Below are 19,239 nucleotides of genomic sequence, written 5' to 3'. Positions count from 1 at the left end.
TGCAGGAAAAAAGCTGGAACCACTTGGAGCCCAGCTAGGGTTCAGCACAGGGCTCCCAGCTTCTGCTGCTCTTGCTGAGCAGGCTGATGTTGGCGCGCTGCGGCTGCGACATGAGGAGCGCACCACGTCCAACGTTGCCGCGTGCAGCTCCCTCGGTTTGCGCTGCAGCTTTGGAAAATTGGTCCTGTTTGCCAGGCAGCCTCTGGTGTCCAGCTCAGTAGTTCCACAGACTGGGATCTGTGGTCACTTGAGATGAGATGACTGAATCTGGGAAGAAGACCAGATTGAGAAACAAGCACTGTCAGAACGACGGGATGTCTGCCTTGGAATACAGACCAGTTGTCTAATGCACATTTGGTTTAAGCTGAGTAAAATCTGTTCTGTTTACCAAGGAAAAACCATGACCATAATATGACTCAAGTCTTCCCTACAGAATGTGTTTCTCAGTCTATATTCCTGCCCAACTCAAGTAATAATTAGGTACCTTGAAAGCAGCATCTAAGAAAAAGCTCTGATTTATTTTTTTTTAAGGCATCCAGAAGAGCCTGAAGAGTTCTAAGTAAATTGTATTTTTCTGTCTCCTGTTTGCTGTGGGGGAAGAGAAAAAAAAACATGATTCTTCCAGCTCCAGGTCAAAATCTGAGATTCTGATCCAGAGAGCACCCAGCCCAGGAGAGGTATGTGTGCATTGACAGCCAAGTCCTCTGGTGAAAGAGAATCACATTAGAAGCCTCAGTGACAGGCTCCTTCTCTGCATCAGAGTACTTGATGTGCATCAGGAAATGTGTCCAGGTGTTTTAGTATCTCTTTGTCCTCCTGTTATTACTCACTTTCCTCAAAAATCTCTTGATTAACTTGTAGATTATTATTATACCTGTATATGCAACCAGATGTAGCAAGGAAAACAAGCTTAGGGAGAGAGAGAATCTCAGCTTAGAAATTATCCAAAATGACATGCTAAATAGTGAATGTTGATGTGTGGCAGCTAGGGATGTTGGAAGACAGCAGCCAGCTGCCTCAGCTGTAAGTTTTTATCCAGCCCTGCTCTCTGAGCTCACCAGTTCCATGTGAAAGGTGTGTGCTTGGTTCAGTACAGCAGAGACCCTTGGCAGGGAGCTGTCCCCAACTTCCTCTTAGCTGCACCAAGCAACAGTGGGTGTGATTTGGGTTTGGTGGGTGGCCAGGCTTGTTCAGCATGCAGCTCAGGCTTCCTTCCAAACTTTCATGATTCCCTCCTCTACCCTTCTCAGCCTCTCCTGGCTCAGGAACTGGGGTGAGGCCCTTTGCCATGTCCACCCCAGGCCGGATGCTTGCTGCTGTGAGTAAGAAGAACCCACATCCTGTTCCTACACAGGAGCAATTCCTGCCATGGCAGAGGCAGCTGTAGGCAAACATTGCCAAGCACACACCCCTTTCAGCATGGCTAGCTCATCTTCCAGAAATGGGAGTCCCTACAAATCATCCTAACAGCCTGGCTTTCAGCTGCTCCTAGCAGGATACCCAGCAAGCTTATTGTTCATGGTCACATAAAAGGGAATTCCTAAGCTTTTGCTGTACATGTGGTATTACAAGTTTATTCCATCTTTACTTAAACAGCTGTTTTCATACTCATCTGTAAACATTCACTTTAAACCACTTCTTAATGGAAAAAATGACCAAAGTGACTTCGTGCAAACACTAGGAATCGTTACACAAAGTACCTGTGCATCAGTCACCCACCCTGCACTCCCCGGCCTGCTTTGGGGGAAGACCCCATCAAGGTAAGCCAGAAGGTTAAAGGGTTGCTCCTTCAGAGCAAATCAATGTTTTTCTAGGAATGCCATTAAGTGGGCAAACCTCCTTTAAGTAGAGATGTGTCGAGGTGAACCAGATATTGGAAAGAGGCTTCACAAGGAGAACTGAGTGCCTTTTTCTCCTCCTTAGTAGGTCAGAAAGGGGCCGAGTGCCAGGGTTAAAGCAGGAAGGCAGGTCTGCCAGCCGAGTGACTCCTCTTTTCTTTATCCCTGCCCTTCCTTGCTGTGTTTCCAGGTGCCCGTTCTGCATCTACTCCACGAACCGCCCCGCAGCCATGGAGTGCCACCTGAAGACTCACTACAAGATGGAGTACAAGTGTCGGATCTGCCAGACAGTGAAAGCCAACCAGCTGGAGCTGGAGATGCACATCCGAGAGCACCGCCTTGGCAACCATTACAAGTGTGACCAGTGTGGCTACCTGTCCAAGACGGCCAACAAGCTGATCGAGCACGTGCGTGTCCACACCGGCGAGCGCCCTTTTCACTGTGACCAGTGCAGCTACAGCTGCAAACGCAAAGACAATCTCAACTTGCACAAGAAACTGAAGCACGCTCCACGCCAGACCTTCAGCTGTGACGAGTGCCTGTTCAAGACTACCCACCCTTTTGTCTTCAGCCGCCACGTGAAGAAGCACCAGAACGGGGACTGCTCTGAAGAGGAGAAGAAGGGCCAGTATTCAACCTCCAAGGAAGCCAGTCCGCTCCTACCAGTGATTAGCTCCAGGAACCTTCTGTCACCCTTCTCAGTTATGTCTGCCTCCCAGGCTCTGCAAACAGTAGCCATGTCAGCTGCACAAGGCAGCGGGGCAGAGCCAAACTTGGCGGTGAAAGCCTTGGCCATCAATGGCACTTCCCTGTGCTTTGATAAATACTGGAACTCAGAGTTTGCCCACCTTATTCCTTTAACAATGTTTTTCCCCAAAAACCACTACGATCTCACATTCCATCCACCCAGACCTCAGACTGCACCAGGGGGTGCCTCTTCACCTAAACACTCCTTCCTTGCCTACCTTGGACTAACAGAAAGGGCAGAAACTGTCTGAGGGCAGTTGCATTCTGTACCAAAAATCCCCCAACAAACCCAGCAGGTTACACATTGCTGCAAAACGTAGCCCCAAGAGGTAACGAACACTTGTACTATATCATTAGTAAGGTTTAGCAAATGGCTATGTGTGTATACTTATTGCATTGACATGAAAGCTGCTTTATTAAATCTCCAAGAGGTGACCTACTGCATACTTCTACCTTCAGAGGCATGTTCCCAGTACTCTTATCTAAGAAACTATTTTGTCTTGTTAAGCTGAAAAAAAAAAAAAAAAAGAGTGTCCTTATTGGCAATCAGCACTTGTAAGATGACATATTGACGCATTTTATTTTTGGGCTTCGTGCGGGTGCGTGGAAGAGAGGCTGCCTGTAGTGTGCCATGACATTGCTTTTGCACATCCCTTGGATTCGCTTCTTTAATCATCCTTCTTTTCCCCTTTCCACACCTTCACTCCCTGCCTTCCCCCTGCCTGCCCCTGAACTGTGGAGCAGTTCAGGAGCAATGTTTGGGGAGGGGCAGGTGGAAAACTGGTGTATTCTTTCAGTGCTGTTTGCAGCTTCCTTTAGTTTTTTGATGCCTTGTATTCAGTTGTCAAGGTTTGAGGCTTTGGGGTAGAACTGGTGAGGAAAAGAAGTTGCTTTCAGCATTGCAGGATGAGGGCATGACAATGAAAAGAGTGTGTATGTCCACACACATGCTGTGTGCAGCCTACACACCCACACAGCAGGCCCAATTCTCCACTCTTACACAGGTGTGACAAACACCTGCCCCTGGGCCACAGCATACATCTTTTGTTTTAAAAGGGCATATAAATATTATATATATACTGTATTATGCAGTGGTTACCTTTTACTTTGCAGGAACAACTTGTATAACTAGAATTCTATGGTGGAAAAAAAATCCAACAAGGGGATTTAAAAAAGGGTATGGATAAATTCTGGGTATAAATACTCAGACTAAAAAAAAATGGCAGTTTTGCACAGTGCTTTAGTCTTGCACTAGTTTGTTTCTCACTTGCAAAAAAAAAATAAAAAAAACAAATTGTGGGATGAAGTTAATAAGACTGTTTATTTGAAAAGGTACCAGTAACTTCTTTGAAATATAAAGCTATAAAAAGATGCTTTTGGAACCATAAAGTTCTCTTTTATACCCTCAGTATTTCACTTGTACTTGCAAATTTGACAGTCCTCTCACTCCCCTCCATGTCATCAGTAATACTTTATTCCTTTCTGTTGATGGCAGATAGAGTGTGTCCTGCTACGAAGATAACTTTGTACTTATTTAATGCTCCTACTTGTGGTCATTAAAATGACATGTTATATGTAGCACTTTATTGCAGGAAGAAGTGAATGCAGATTGGTTGTATAACCTTTGTTAATCTCAAAATGCCAAGAGTGATCTTAATGCAAGAGAAGCTAACCCACTGTTAATTGATTTCTGTTCCCTAGACAACTTAATACATTGGGAAGAAAGACTGGGATTAAAAGCACTCTGTTTTACAATTGGAAGTAAAAAATGTGAAGCATTTCAAAATGATCATGTGATGTACAGGAATGCCTTCATTCTGAATTATTGTTTTCCGTGGTGTCTCTTGGATTTGGATCTGGCTGTCCTTTACCAGCTATTAGAAGTGTCTGACCTAGCTTTTGCCACAGTCCCCTCCCTGTCCCTTGGCCAAGCCACTGTAGGAGGTGCCCTGAGTCACATCTTTCATGCTATCTACCCACCCTCATGCTTTCCTGAAGGAACTTCCTCTACAGGTTGTTGTGGGATGGGGGAATCCAACCACCCCAGCAGGAAAGCATTTCTTGTCCACAAGGGCTCTTAGCCATGTGGACAAGTAGAAATGTAACTCCATCTTCATTAGTTCTTAAATGAAACTTGTGTAGAAAGACTTTCTGGATGCAAAACTTGCATCATTTTAACCCATTTGCAAGATTCCTACATTTGTTTTGTACTGAGATGGCCAAACATTCTCCACTGTCATGACCAAATAGTTCCTGTATGTGGAGGACATCCTAATCTGCACACTCCTGTTACCATACTGGAAGCTAGTTACAAGGGGGAAATATCCAAAATCACAGCAGGTTATCATTTGGCATTATTAATTACAGGACAGAGAAGTCTCACCATTTGTTTACATTCCAGCAGACGGTTTTGGTTCTAATGAGCACTTGGCAGTTCTGTCTATGCAGTGAGGAAAACCCATCTGCTCCAAACTGCGTGTAAACCTCTGTAAACAACTTACCTAACTCAGGGCCCTGCTCTCCACACTTTACTCCATCAGAGCTCCTGCTCACACCTCCCTGGGAGTACAGACAAAATAGAAAACACTGTGTTGGAAAGTACTCAGAGCATAAAATAGTTACTATCTTGAAGCATGAAATCTGCACTCTGTATCCAGCAGCTCTACCAGTTCTGTAAAACACGCTCCACATGCACATCTCTGACCACACCACAGAAAACCAAACACTCCCAAATCAAAAACTTGTTTTTTACACCAACTACAGGTAAAGTACAGCTGTCCAGGAGGAAGAAGAAGGAGGAATGTTATAATAGTAGGCCACTGTATCTAAACCAAATGGCAGCTTAAGTGGGGCTGTAACTTCCAAGAATGGGCTGCCCGCATGCGACCACCACGTGTTTTTGACCATGTTCCACTGCACCAGTATCTGACCTGGCAATGTTTAGTGTACCTGGGAAATTTGTTTAGCACTTTGGAAAGGACAAATTCATCCTTTCTGGCAAGTTATAGAAGTTTTCTCTGTAAGGAAAAGTGTGTTAGGAGGCTTTTATTTTTTTAAGAAAAAAAATACCCTATTTATCAGAGCTCTTGCATATTAAAATAATTTGTTTGCAGTTCAAGACTAAAGACAGGAATGTTCTCCAGAGGTTTCCCCTACTGATTAATGACCAACAGTTCTGATAAATTCCCCCCACCATAAAGGTAATTTCATACTGGTTTTCACTATGCATTCTTTAATGAAAGCTGGAGTGTTTTTCCATTCAGTAATTCAGTTAAAGTTCTCAGCACTTTTTTCTTTCTTCCTTTTTTTTTTTTTTTTTTTTTTACTTGTTGTATTATGTTCAAATATTATTCTGTCAAGGTTTGTGTACATTAATTAAAATTTGTATTGTATAAAGCTTTTTGCATTATAAGGCTGTACAGGGTCATTTTGACAGTAACTGGTATATTTCTTTGCATTTTATGTTGCATTGCCAATTTCTAGTGTATCCAGTTTGGAAGTACAATATACTCTAATTAAAAAGGTTGGCTATATTCTGGTTTCTTTTGGTTTTCCTTCCTCTCTTTTCTTTTTACCTTAACTATATTTAGAGTTGATTTGTAGGGAGGGGGAAAAGATTCTCCTACAAGACAACATCTTTACTTTTTTTCTTCCTATCAGTGATATTAATCTTCAATTTTGAAATTGTAAAGGGAAGCTCTGTGTCTTACTCCTGATGAGGAAATACAGCAAATAGTCCGAGGACAGCTCCAGGATGTCACTCTGTGGGCTTGTAGCAACCTTCCAGGTCAGTCCTGCAAGGGGGATAATTCCTCTTCTGCGTACTCTGTCCTTCCTTCAGTTACACATTTCAAAAAATCAGATCCTTAAGCAGTAGTTTGGTGGACTTGCTCTTGCTTGGAAGTAGACCAAACGAAGTCAAGGAAATTTCATTAAAGATGAGCTAAGCAGTGAATGAAAGAACACAGTGCACTAAAACACTGTCATGAAAATAATTTATTTTTAATTGTAAAAATATTGTGTACTCATTTTATCAGCATTTTAGAAAAACCTGTTATTAACCACAGATTATTGGAACATTTAAAATGCACAGAGGACACTAAAGACGGAAACCCTAAGAGCAGACAATTTCCAAGAAGCAAAGGTACTATTGACTCCACTGAACAAGAAAAGATACTCAACATCTTCAAAGAAAATTAGACTACTTAAACACTAACCAAGGAAAGAAAATAATCTGGGTGTTCATTAGATAAGAATTATCCTCAGATATATTAATGTTAACACTAAATACATGTGGACTGCCTTTTTCTTGCAGCTAGGGCAATGCTAATGTCTACTCAACTGAAAAAACTTCTTACATTATTTCTACTCTCCTGAGATGTAAATACTAATTTTCAGGGCCTTTATCAGTACCTTGTACAGGTTGCTGGCTGTTGGAATGCACTGCTCCTCTTCTGCTGCTGACTAGCTGATACAAAAGCTTTGACACAGAGCTGGTAAGTGATGGTGTGTCTCTCTCTTCCTGCCCATGTTGTACCTCTAATAGAAAATATACAAGAGACTCTCTGTGGAGTTTTTTGCACTAGACATTAATAGTTATCCTAGCAATTAAAAGGCAATCGTGCAAATCATGCCCAGAGCAGCTGTGAATGCCCCATCCCTGTAAATGTTCAAGGCCAGCCTGGTGGGGACTCTGAACAATCTGGTCCAGCAGAAGGTGTCCCTGTCTGTGGCAGGAGGGTTGGAACTGAATGACTTTAAGGTCCCTTCCAGTGCAAACCATTCTGTGATTCTACGAAAAAGTGGCTTAATTGTTTAAATAAGTTCTAAATCACTAAAACCAGACTGAAGAATTACTTAAAATAAGCTGGGAGAGCCCTGAATTATCTTACTGAATTATTCTGACTGCCAGTCTCAACCAAAACATGAACTGCCTGCAATCAGCCCCTGTAGCTTTAGTCTGATAGAAAACCCCTGTGATCCCCCAAATAGGGGTGTTAGTGTGGCATGCTGAGATGTGATAAGAAGCCCCTGCCCTTTGCAGCAGGAGGCTATAACAGCCTTGTAGGCCTGCATGATTTTAATCAACTCAAATTTCCCTAGTCTGTATTTTCTGATAATATTCCAATAATGATGTTTGATTACAGAAAACAGCTCCAGTTGTGTACTGACTCTTTCAGGAAAACAAGAAGTGCCCTGTTTTCATTCTGAATCTATGTACATTTTTTAACCTATGTTTAGAAAAAATAAGCCTAAAATTGTCATTTTTTTCATAGTTATTTCTTACAATCCTACACATGCCATAGTCATAATGAGCCTAGCAGAACAAGGCTTTAAGAGAGAATTTACTGGAGGGAAAAAAAGCCAAACCAAACTAAAACAACAAACCTACAATTTTCTGTAACTCCACTGTCGAGAGGGCTTCTCGACAGTGGAGGGGATGGCATCATTTATGCAGAGCCATGTTTTAAGATCCTTGTTGTGTTAAAAATACATCAGTTATGCTCCTAACAGACAGACATCTGCATTATATCACCCACCATCTTATCTGCTGCTAATTGGCCTCCTTGTTGACAAGTCTTAGCAGCAAGGTTAAGTGCTGGCTGTAAAAGCAATGTAGCCTCTTGCCCGAGGGGTCAGAGCTCAGGCAGACTGTGCTGGAGCCTCCATGGCCTCTTTCCCTGCTATATATTTTCTGGTAGCTAATAAAACACCAGGGCAATCACTCCTGCCTGGAGTCTGCCAGCCACCACAGTGTCTGTGGAGCTGCAGCAAATGGAACATCATCTCCCCAGTGCAGAGCACTCAAGGAGTCTGCAAAGGAAAAAGGCATCTTCTCTTGCACCAAAGTTTTAAAAACTCCCTGAGATGCAATTAAAAATCCCTGAACTAACAGCTAACCTTGAACATGGGGCAGCTGATGCCTCAATGTCCAGCACAGCCCTTGGAAAAGGGATGGGGCACACCTCGACTGAATTCACAGGTTCCATTTGAACCAAATACTGGGATTTTACCTGGCTGCTGGGCTCCTTGCAGAGCTCTTGGGAACATATCCTAGAAAGCCATCCAGGTGGATTCCAGACAGTACATCAGGAATACAGCTGCTGGGCTTCCACATGGACACAACACCTGCCTTTGACCAACCTGTCAGGGGTTTGATTTACATGTATGACAAGGAAAGGGAAGGAAACTTAGAGCTGGAACTGAGCAGTGGTAGGGGTGGGGGAACACACTGACTGGAAATGTTTCATTAAGTAAAAAAAAGAACCCCCCCAACAACTGTACAGGAGAAGAACAGAGCATCAAGTGATAGCATGGCACTATTTTTGCAGCATATGACAGCCTATTTCCCTATTTTAAATCGAGAAGGGTTTCCATGCTTGGTTTTGCTTTGTTTTGGTTTTCCTCATAATTGTTCTGTTTCACTCCACCTTAATCATGATTAAAATCAACATATGGCACAACTCTAAAAAAAAAAAGTTAGTATCCCCCAGTTTCATTTCCAGTTTAGACTGTAATTAATTTTTAAAAACTTCCAAGTTTCTGTAGTAGAAGTTCCTCTTCTGTTTGCATTTAGTTCTGCTCTACTTTACTTTTCAGACCTCTAGTTTCTATCACTTACCTTTCTTTTTACAGCACTTCTCAGACAGCATTTCACTAGAAGTGTAAACCCTGGATTGTAACTCTTCTGGGAATGTGCCTGTTTAAATAAAAAAGAGAAAAATGTTCTTTCGCTGAGCCCCTAGACCTTCATGCCAATGTTTGCAGCACAGCCTAAGGTGACCAAACCCAAAAATAGGCCTTGCTTCCTGGCTGGTCAACAAAGCATCAAATACTTTCTTGACTCTTTCCCTGCTATTCACAAGCCAGGCCAAAGAATCTGATTTTTAAGGGATTCTCCAGGAAGCCAGATGGGAGGGTCAAAGCCCTAACGAAAGTGCTCACACATGGGTGGGTAGGACTCTGGAGCCAGAGATGCTAGACTGCATCAATGAACAGGAGCAGGTTTCTCCCAGTTTGCTCTCACTGCCTCAAGTTGCCACAGGTTACCACATGAGCCTGGTCTAGGCCCTGCTCCAGGCTCAAACCAGCAAAACAAATTAAGACAAACTGAATTATCCACGTCTGGTATTCCTTCACTGCAGGGATTAACACTTCCCTGGCATCCAGGCTTCCAGTACATAGTGTGCAGAATTAGAAGCAGGGCTTGTTTTAATAATAAAAATTACTGGATATTTCTTTCCTGAAACAGAGAAAAACATTTTAAATGGGACGGGAATGTAAGTAAAGAAGTAAGTAAGTAAGTAAGGAAAGTTCCTTCCATCAGCAGGGTTCTGAAGCAATATGAATACATTGGTGGCTGTCACTCATGCCAGTGACACTTTTTAAATGTACCAGAATAGCTCTACTCACAGGTGTTACCAGAGCAATGCCCACTTGCACACTGAATATTTAGTAAGCAAACATTAAGACTTCATGGTTTTATACTTAGCTCCCTATTTTAATGCAGTATTAAGTTCTGCATACCCAGAACTTAATGAAAATATCTAAATATAATGTCGGTGTGATTTAAAAATATGCACTGCATCTTTTAAGTTGACATTTCAATTAAAAATAAATAAGATCCATTTATATGGTGATACTGTGATAAGATTGCATCAGTCAAGTTTCATTCCTACTCAAAGTGACAGATTTCTCGACGTTAGAGCCAGGAAATTCAGTCCTCCAGCAACTCCAACCAGAAAAATATAACTGAGGGTGAATTTAAGTACTTCACAAAAATTAGGGTATCATGTTTCAAGGATAAATGTATTTCATTTCACAGACTCCTATAATCATTAAGGTGGGAAAAAACCTCCAAGGCCTTCCTTTTATTACTAATGAATTTATTTAGACACTTTTTAATTATCTTTCACAGGGAAGGCCAGATTGAGTTGCAGCTGACCTTTCACCTTTCTAATTTTCTCTCTACGTGACCTAATGACATCCTTGTACTTTTCCTGAGTTGTCTGCCTCTTCTTCTAAAGGTCAGAAATTATTTTTCTTCCCTGAGTTCACCAAAAGCTCCCTATGCAGCCAGGTCAGTCTTCTTCCCCATCTTCACACTGTTACTATCCTGTGGCTAGTCTATTAAAACTAATAACTGCACTCAACTTTTGTATTTGCCATTCAGCCCAAGTCACATGAGTGTTGTCATTAGGTTGTTTTTTTCTGTCACCTAATCAATAGCTTGTCAAGATCCAGGCCCTTATTTGGTGGCAGAGATTTCAAGAATCCTCCACATTTAGAGAGCCAAAAGAAAACGGATGGAGTACAGTTTTACAGTGCTCAGAAAATCTGCTTCCCATTGAACTTTTTCAGTTTCTTGGGCTAGTTCTAAGAGAGGAACTGAGACAACTCGATAGTAGCAACCAGATATAAATAAAAATATCACCCAAAACTGTCACTGGCAGCCAAGAGGCCAGGACCCTGAAATGTCTAGTGGGAAAGTTTCCTAATCCGCCAGAAGCTTGCATGGTTCAAAGCTTGCTCTTGGCACTGCCAGATGACCAGGGACTGCCTCCTCCCATGTCATCTGCCAGTTCATGACAGGCCAAAAACTCAGAAGAAATCCCTTAGCTCTGCAGCTCTTTCTAGAAACCTCAAAAAAGCCAGGCTACTTACCTCTGACTCCTCTGAGATCTGCTGTCTGTAAGTATGTTGACATTGAATTCACTGTGCAAACACTGAAAGCCAGAGAATTTCCACCCCAGCAGAAGTGCACAGACCTGCTCTCCTCTTGCTCTGCTTTTGCAGAGGGCTGACTGCTTATTGTAACAAGTTGCAGTGTCATAGCAAACTCCAATCAATTATCTTGCTTCCAACGTAAAACTGCCAAGTTCCTTGCATCATCTCATCACAAGCTTTCTGAAAGGGACTTTCTGAGACTCTTTTCCTGCTAACAAAAAAGGAAAAAAACCTTACCCAGGAACACAACTAATATTGTCAGTCAAGCCAAGTGAAATCTGACATCTTACACCATCCCAAGGATGCATTCAACCTGAATTCTGACAGTATCTTTGTTTACCCTGTCCCTCCTGGCTATAAAGGGGACAGCCAGCAAAGAAAGCTACCCTCAAGGAAAGATACCCTCCCACCTCTTCCAAAGATCTTTGAAAGGTCTCCCAGCAAGGTGAGAGAACACAGGGAAACCTTCCACAGACAGAGACTGCTGCTAAGTGCAGGGGAAAAGTCTCACCCTCTTCAACTCCAGCAGGCAATCTGGGACCCTGGGCAAAGGCCACAGAAGACAGCAGCCTGTCCTCACACCATCCATCTGCCCAGCCCTACAGATCTTGGGGGATTCTTGGCATTTAGCACAGTTTCTCTTGCTAGTGGAAAATTAAGCATGTGCCAGACCCTATCCAGTCTTCAGTTCATTACAGGGAGGAGCTGAGACTGGCAATAAAACTCTCCAGGAATGGAGAGGCAGGAGTTCCAGACTCTAATCAAGACCTGTTGGAGGGTCCTGAAACCAGCCCTTTCTCATCAGCAAGATCAATATGGCTATGCCCTGACAGGGGCTGCAGGTTTTTTTGGACATGAAAGGAGTCAGAAAACAGATTAATGCAGCTTAACTAGGAAATGGGTAATGCAGCTTCCATGTCTCATAGGCTGGCCATGAAGACAAGCAATTGTTTTTTTTTTTTTCTTGATTTATAAGGCATGGGGGTTAACCCTGAGGTACTTCAGTTCCAAATGTGGTTCTTTTTTCCTGATAATGATGAAACAGAACAATGTAATTCAAACCCACATCCCAAAAAGGTGAACAGCAGCCTGCCATACCAAGTGCTCAGGGCACCTGCTGCCAATGATCTACTCCCTCCCTTGAACAAATGTCAGAAGATTAACACCTTCTTTAAGTAATTCCCCTTCCTCATCCCCTGCCTGCACATCTTGGTTTGTCTGTGCTCATATCACCACATACACCTTCAACTATTCAGGATCTCTTTAATTCATAACACAAATTAACATAATTACACTACATACCATCCTGCAGTAACTTTTTTGACACATCAAAAACAATATTTTCATTTTTTTTTCAAGAAAAAAACTGTAGACAACTCATATCTGCAGACAGATAAAAACAAACCAGTCTTTCTGAAAAAAAGGTGCTCTTTCTAGAGAGTTGGGGTCATCCATTATCTCCAGCTTTAATGAACTGCAGACTCCTCAGCTCCTGGGAAATACAATTTGACAGTTTGTAGAGGACGATTGATTTTATTTATACACATCTATAAATAAAGGCTCCATACTGTGGCATCAGCCAGTCAGATGCACGATACAATTTCAGCATCTCTTGAAGAGAAACAGCCTGGATTTTGAGCAAGGGACTATAGTGTAGATCATTTTCTAGCTCCAGATGAAAAATGCATTTTCCCTTATCTAAGTGGTGAAGAGGGCTGCACCTGTGAGGTGCCCCTGCCAGGCTAGAAAGGGGTCTGCCAGCCTTTGCTAAACAACTCACAAGACAGAGATGGAAAGATACAGAGTGGAAAGAAATGAGAGAGAAGTGCTTTGCAAAAGCAGGACTTTGCCCTTAGTAATTAAAGGTAGCATGGATTTCAACCCAGCTCTAGCAGCTTTCCATCTACAGGGAGAAATAAGGAAAAGGAGAACAATACACAATACAATTTATTGTGTGAATTATACAAATACACCTTCATAAAAATCTAAAAGCGTGAGCAGAAGAAAGCTTTGAGAAATGGATAGTTATAGCAAGGCCATACCACATAAACAAAAGATATCCAGAAAAAAAAAAAAAAAAAGGTGTTTGTGAGATGATCCAGGTGGATTTTAATCTGTTTGGGCTACAGAAAACAGGTTTCCTGACTAAGAGAATGCCTTGAACTACTTAACCACAAACAAGCCTCTTCAAAAAAGTTATTCCCTTAAAGCTATTTACACAACAGTTGCAACTCCTTACTTTCCCAGTCCTGCTTCTTCTCCAGCAACAAAACATTTTATATCCTCAGTACCTCTTGCCTGTTGCAAAGCAGTGAAAAAACCCTTGCCAAAAAGAGTCAGAAATGCAGAACCCTGAAGGAAATGAGACCTGAGACATCTGATTTAGGACTCTGCTCACAATTTTTTTTTCCCTTGGTTCCGAGTAGCCCGATATGCTTCTGAAGGACCATGGGACCATGGAGCAGTTTGACACATTGAGGAGAGGGGAAAAAAAAAGATGGTAACAAGTGGTTGTTCTTTTTACCTCAGCTGTAAATCAGTGCACAACACCCAGGGCACAGCATCAATTCCAAACAAGCGCAGGCAGATATACAACGTGCTGCTTGCCCTGATCAAGCCACAGAGCGGCACAAAAAAAATAAGGCTCTCTAGCAAGACATAAAAATACTCAAATCCATTGTAAGCAGCTCAGTTTTGAGGAGGTTTAAACTCTCCTAACTCCAAAAAAACAACACCACTACCTAGACAAAGCAAGCCCACCCATAGTCCCAAACAGAATTCCTATAGCAGATGCAAATTTCAGCTGGTAATGTGAGCATTTTTAAGGAGCAGTGTGGTGCAAGAAGGCTAAAGACTGGGGAAAAACATATTCAAATCACCTAAAACAGAATCTTTGATAGGGGCAACATGATAGTTAGATTCTGATAAGTTTTTAGGGAGAATTAAAGAGGCTCTGAGAAAGCACAACTGTCCCCATGTCAACCATCCAGGAATTTTACAGTAGGCAATCTAATTGCCAGCACCATGATTGCTTTGCTCTAGGTCCAGCCAATCCAGATGCCACAAAATCCATGGGCTGTTCCATGCCATGCTTGGTGCTTTAATCCTGTATGTTTTGACAGGTTTGTACGGGGAAAGTTGAGGACTGAGAGCAACTCTCTGAGCTCCTGGAAAGGATTCACACTGTGAAGAACCACAAAAGCATGTGATGCCAGAAAATACAAACCTCCCTTTCTAGCACAAGAACTCAAGCATGCTCCAGACCAAGAGCATGAACTGAGACACTCTAGAGAGATCTTTTGTCTCTTTTTTTATAGGATGTTTTACTCGGGCCTCTCTTGAGTTCCCTAGCAGGGAAGGCAGATGTAGTCAAGGCTGAAATTATGTATCCTTTAGCATTTGCCATTAATCATTTGGCCTCAATCACAAGAAGGGGTTTTCATCTCTCTCAGAAAGTGTACTGGTTTTCCTGTGTGGCACTGCTTGACTACGTCTGGCTGACTTCATCATCTGCAGGAATGAAAGCAGGATGCCAAATCAAGTACCAAACATCACTCAAACCCACTAAGATTTACAATTCAATCTCTGATCAACCAGTTTCAGTTGTGAAAGCTCAACTGTTGTTCAAAAAACCAAACCAAAGGGAAGGAAACCAAATTTCAAAAACTATGAATCCACCAGAAGATAGTTTAAGAGATAAATTATTAAAACAAGAACAAAACAATCACAATTCAGCACAAACAACAAACTAGATAAAGGCAGGGAATACTGACATTGCTTTTTCAAAGCAGTGACTATTATGGCTGGTACCTCTGAGAATAAAACAGAGCAAGCTCTCCAGTGCTTTGACCTCCAGAAGGTCATGTTCACAAGTCAGTGACCTTAACAGCCAAGCTGCCATTCCCAATGCCCACAATAGATCCAATTACTTCAACCAACAAGCATTAAAAGGCACATGCAGCACATAAAGCTCACATTGCTCTGTTAATTCAAATACATGTATACACAGACATGAAGAGGAGAGAACAGCACCCTTGCCATCTCTGGATGCTGCACGTGCTATGCTTAACTTTCCTTACACATTTTGGCTTCCACATTTCTTTTCCTGATGTTTCCCTGTTTGGAGACTCTTCACCCAAACTCAAACCCTAATGAGACCGAATAAATTGATTCAATACCTATTTGCATTGTCATTCTTCCCATCGTTATTCACTGGAATTCTTCAGATTTGGCTAAGGCAAAATACCATTTTGTTCTTCTTTCAATTGCATAGATCCAGGTGAAAAAATAAACTTGTATCCTGCATAGCACTTTTCAATTTGCTGAATAACCTAGCAGGTCAAATAATCAATTCTGAGAAGAAACAAAATCCTTTGGTAAGTACATTGCTGAAGTACATGAGTTCAAAGGGGATCAACAGCATTTCATAAAAGTATGAAGTAGAAATCTACAAGATCCAACAACTGCTACCAAATACCCCATCTCCAAGGTCTTGTGAGGCACAGCTGGGACCAAATCTCAGTGAAAACCCCTTCACAAGTATTGGCACCCTCTACCCTGTCCCACTGGGTGGGGATGGGTTTGCCTGCCTCCCTAGGAGGCCTAAGGCCATCAGCAAACCTGGCAGCCCTGTGGGCTCCCATCACTGAACCCCAGCTCCTGCAGTGCCAGGTATGACTGCCACCAAAATCCCCTGTCACCTCTCTGTTCTCCACAGGCAGACAGAGCTGTGCTCAGTGGCTTCCAAGGGGCAGAGGAACTGTGCTGACCTGAAAGGTGAGCTGGATATTGCAGTTTAATGTGGCTGCTAATCAGGAGGCTTTTCATGCCTACTTAGTAAATGTCCCTATTTACTTTAAATAAAACTGTGTTAGAAGAGCCAAGACAAAAGTACCTATCCAGAGTAAAGCAGACAAAACTAACTGAAAGTGATACTGCTGCAGAAAAATATGATGTAGCACATTTTGCAAGGTTGCTAAATTATGTATTACTAAGATTGGCACACAGTTACCTATTAATACATCTAGAGCCCTTTGTTGCCCTATTATCAATAACAAACCTGCACTATTTTGGGAAATGACCTTACTCCACAGCCTGGTGTAGCACGAGCCAGGAACCTCCAGAGCTGTAATTCCAGCTCTGCCATTGACTTGCTGCATGGTGAGGGAAAGTGGCTTTAACCTCCCAGGTGCTGTTTCTTTTTCTATAAAGCTGTAGCAACACTGGCCTCCCTCTCAGCTCAATGGAGTGCCTTACTAAGTTCAAATACTTAAGCAGAGCTTTGGGTATGGAAAATGCCAGATCAGTGTGACACATTGCTGCAGCTGCTTAAATATATTAACAGTGCAGAAATTCAGCTGCAGCTGGAAGAACATATTGTGCAGAGCTACAAGGTTCACTTTTCACAGGTGAGAATTTATAGCCACCAACTTTAAGCTACAAATCACCACCCAGTAACTTGTCAGTGTTTTCAAGCCAGAGCTTCTTTCTCAACTCAAAGAAAATCTCAGTGCTTGGTCCCACCTACATAGCAGCAGAATTCAGGGTAATGTTAACAATCCACATAATGGTAAAGGATACACCTAAAATAACAGCATACAGGAACCACAGGATGAGAATTACTGGGACGAGAGGAACACACAGCAGATGCTCAGTTTATGCAGCCTGGGACATTTCAAATGTCAAAAAAGAAAAGCTGGGTTATAGGAAGTTCCAGAGATTGAAAAAATAGAGCAGAGAGAGCAGAGACTGTAACAACACGAGCTCTTTCTCTCTCACTTTAAATAAATAAAAGTTATGACTAAATGAAGTCATTCTGAAAACATGAACTATTTCATATTTCATTTGCTTTGGCAGAATATTCCCAGGCTTAACCCCCTCAAGCTGCAGGAACAGGTGGAAAACACTAACAAAATACAGGAATGTGCATGAGCACACAGTGAAGCTATAGGAAGGCTACATTCTCAACTTAGAAAAAAAAAAACCAGTCACAATTATTTTCCAAGGGGCAGAGATCAATTTGTTTTCAACACCTAACTTCTCTCCTGTGTTGTTACAAAAGATACCATCAGTATTTGAGAGTTGTCTAATAACCCTCTAATAATTTCACCAACAGTTTCCAAATAAAATTTACTTTGTGGCTTGAAACCCATCCTGCTAGAGGAAATTCCATTTCAATTCCATTGTAATTGACATCACAACTCAAATTCCTAAATCTGCATCCCTACTTCTTTAGAAATAGAGTTTCACGGTCTCGAAGATGTAACCCGAAAGCCACACCACCACACCCTTATTTGCCTGAGGAAGTTCCCAGGGTGAGCACTATTCTTCCATCAGGATGATCCTCAAATGCCCTTTAAAAACTCCTTAACTATTATTTAAAAGCCCTTTGTTTTACAGACAGAGAGCAATACATTTGCCATGGAAGTTTAAGCATGACATGATTCAAGTTTATAAGGATTAAATTACAGCAGCTATTGAAATCCATGTTTGAATTTAATATTTAATATGTCTCTATTGACAGATTTCATTTACTCATCCTAATTAACAGTGCCCAGAGATTGCTTTTTCACCTTCTTCGGACTGAACTGTGGCCAAATGCGAGCCCTAAGGTGGGGCACAGGCATCCCTGAGGCAGCGGAGGTGCCGGCGGGCCGAGCGCTGCCATACAGCACCATCTAAGGGCTCTCCATAAGTACTGCTCAGGGGATGTATGGAATGAGACCTATGGCTCGGCTCCTGGATGTCCCCAGCCAGCTCCCAGGCACACACCAGGGTCAGCACAGCAGAACCCTGAGCAACTGTTTCCTCTCCGAGTCGCTGCCAATGATTCGTCAGGAATCATCTGGAAAATGAAGTTAAGAGAAGCTGCCTGAGGAATAATTTTCAGAATAACCAGATTTACCCCTGTCATCAGCAGCAATTTGTTCCTCTCGGTGGCAATCTCTTGGCATGCAGACAAGGTGGTTTATTACTAACATTCTAGATTAAACACAGGAGGATAAAATGTTATGGCTTCAAGATTTATAAACTGAAAAACAAGAGTAGCTTTAATTCTATCCAGTTTGTACAGTATTTAAATCTCTATTTCAGCTTTTCCAGGCAAATTTTTTTCCTTTGTAATTTAATTTATACAAGTCTTGCTCGTAAAAATGTCTTCTTCCTGAGTGGTTTTGTGATGCAATCTACATAAGGAAATACCACACTAACCTGAGGATCCACTTAGTCCAGCCTTAATCTCAAGGAATACCCAATAAAGAAAAAAACTTATGAAAACAAAAGTATTCTAGCTGTCCCACAGAAATGCTCTTGCATGTTAGATGTTCATTAAGGTTCAATGTCCAAAAATGTCAGATGAGAGCTAGTCAGAGTAGACTAATTTATAAGATCTGTGCCTGTCTCCACAGCAATGTTTTCTGAGATGAAAGAATTGGCAATGGGCCAGACAAGTTTATTTTAATTATCCCAGTTTCCCTCTGAAATTTCCTGTCTCGTTGCATATGAAGTTTACCACCCCAAAAAAGGAAAAATGACCTGCCTAGCAGGACAAACCTCAGGCAGCCTGTATTCTAGGACCTTACTCCATCACGTGTAGGCACATGCTCCACTGCTGACCTCTCCCGACCTCAGGGTGTGGAGAGGCAGCAGCATTTCTAACATGGAAGGAATTGTGTGGTGAAAATGAGTGTCTGGAGCACTGTCTCCAGCTAAACTGAAAGCCACATGCAATGTGCAAGACATGAAACTGGGACTTTCAACGCACCATAATTCAAAATACCTGTTTAATGTCAGTACAGAAATAAAGCATTCAGTGGCTTTTAGCCATACTAATGCTGTACAGTAGGCCTGCTCTGCTCCATTGTTGCAAGTGTGGAAATGACAGTACTAAAGAAGCCCACATTAAAGACTCCTTCATTTCTAAGACTGT

General features: G+C 42.1%; 2 protein-coding genes across 4 annotated transcripts in view; one reads left to right on the top strand and one right to left on the bottom strand.

Moving 5' to 3' along the window:
• The window catches only part of ZNF827 (zinc finger protein 827), a 100,324-nt gene extending 94,206 nt beyond the window's left edge, over positions 1 to 6,118 (top strand). Inside the window, exons 14-15 of one of the 3 annotated variants that reach the window (XR_004148241.2) lie at positions 532 to 677; positions 1,597 to 2,136. Coding sequence is in view for 2 of the 3 variants with exons in the window: in XM_031504685.2 (XP_031360545.2) it covers positions 2,029 to 2,836 (808 nt within the window). In the remaining variant the exon portion in view is untranslated. Of the gene's footprint in view, positions 1 to 531 lie in introns of all 3 variants that reach the window. The other 2 variants (XM_031504685.2, XM_031504686.2) reach the window with 2 other exon arrangements.
• On the bottom strand, positions 6,062 to 17,900 carry LOC144246230 (uncharacterized). The gene is made up of 5 exons (XM_077783009.1): positions 17,885 to 17,900; positions 11,250 to 11,520; positions 9,208 to 9,285; positions 8,600 to 8,729; positions 6,062 to 6,528 (listed from the first exon to the last, which is right to left on the bottom strand). Exons 2-5 carry the CDS (start codon positions 11,416 to 11,418, stop codon positions 6,504 to 6,506), a joined length of 402 nt encoding a protein of 133 aa, XP_077639135.1. The 5' UTR covers positions 11,419 to 11,520; positions 17,885 to 17,900; the 3' UTR covers positions 6,062 to 6,503.
• Between the last annotated feature and the right edge of the window lie 1,339 nt (positions 17,901 to 19,239).

The sequence above is a fragment of the Lonchura striata genome, chromosome 4 (assembly GCF_046129695.1).
Source record: "Lonchura striata isolate bLonStr1 chromosome 4, bLonStr1.mat, whole genome shotgun sequence".
NCBI classification, from domain to species: Eukaryota; Metazoa; Chordata; class Aves; order Passeriformes; family Estrildidae; genus Lonchura; species Lonchura striata.
The sequence above is the reverse complement of the archived record's forward strand: the minus strand, read 5'-3'. Positions and strand labels throughout refer to the sequence as shown.

Bases quoted from the DNA above. Each gene is read 5' to 3' on its own strand.
- LOC144246230 (XM_077783009.1), bottom strand. From the start codon at position 11,418: ATGACACTGCAACTTGTTACAATAAGCAGTCAGCCCTCTGCAAAAGCA. The intron at 8,730-9,207 runs GTAAGTGATAGA...AACCCCTGACAG, and splicing joins GAAGTGCTGTAAAAAGAAAG to GTTGGTCAAAGGCAGGTGTT. The intron at 6,529-8,599 runs GTAAAATCCCAG...TTCACTGCTTAG, and splicing joins GCAAGGAGCCCAGCAGCCAG to CTCATCTTTAATGAAATTTC.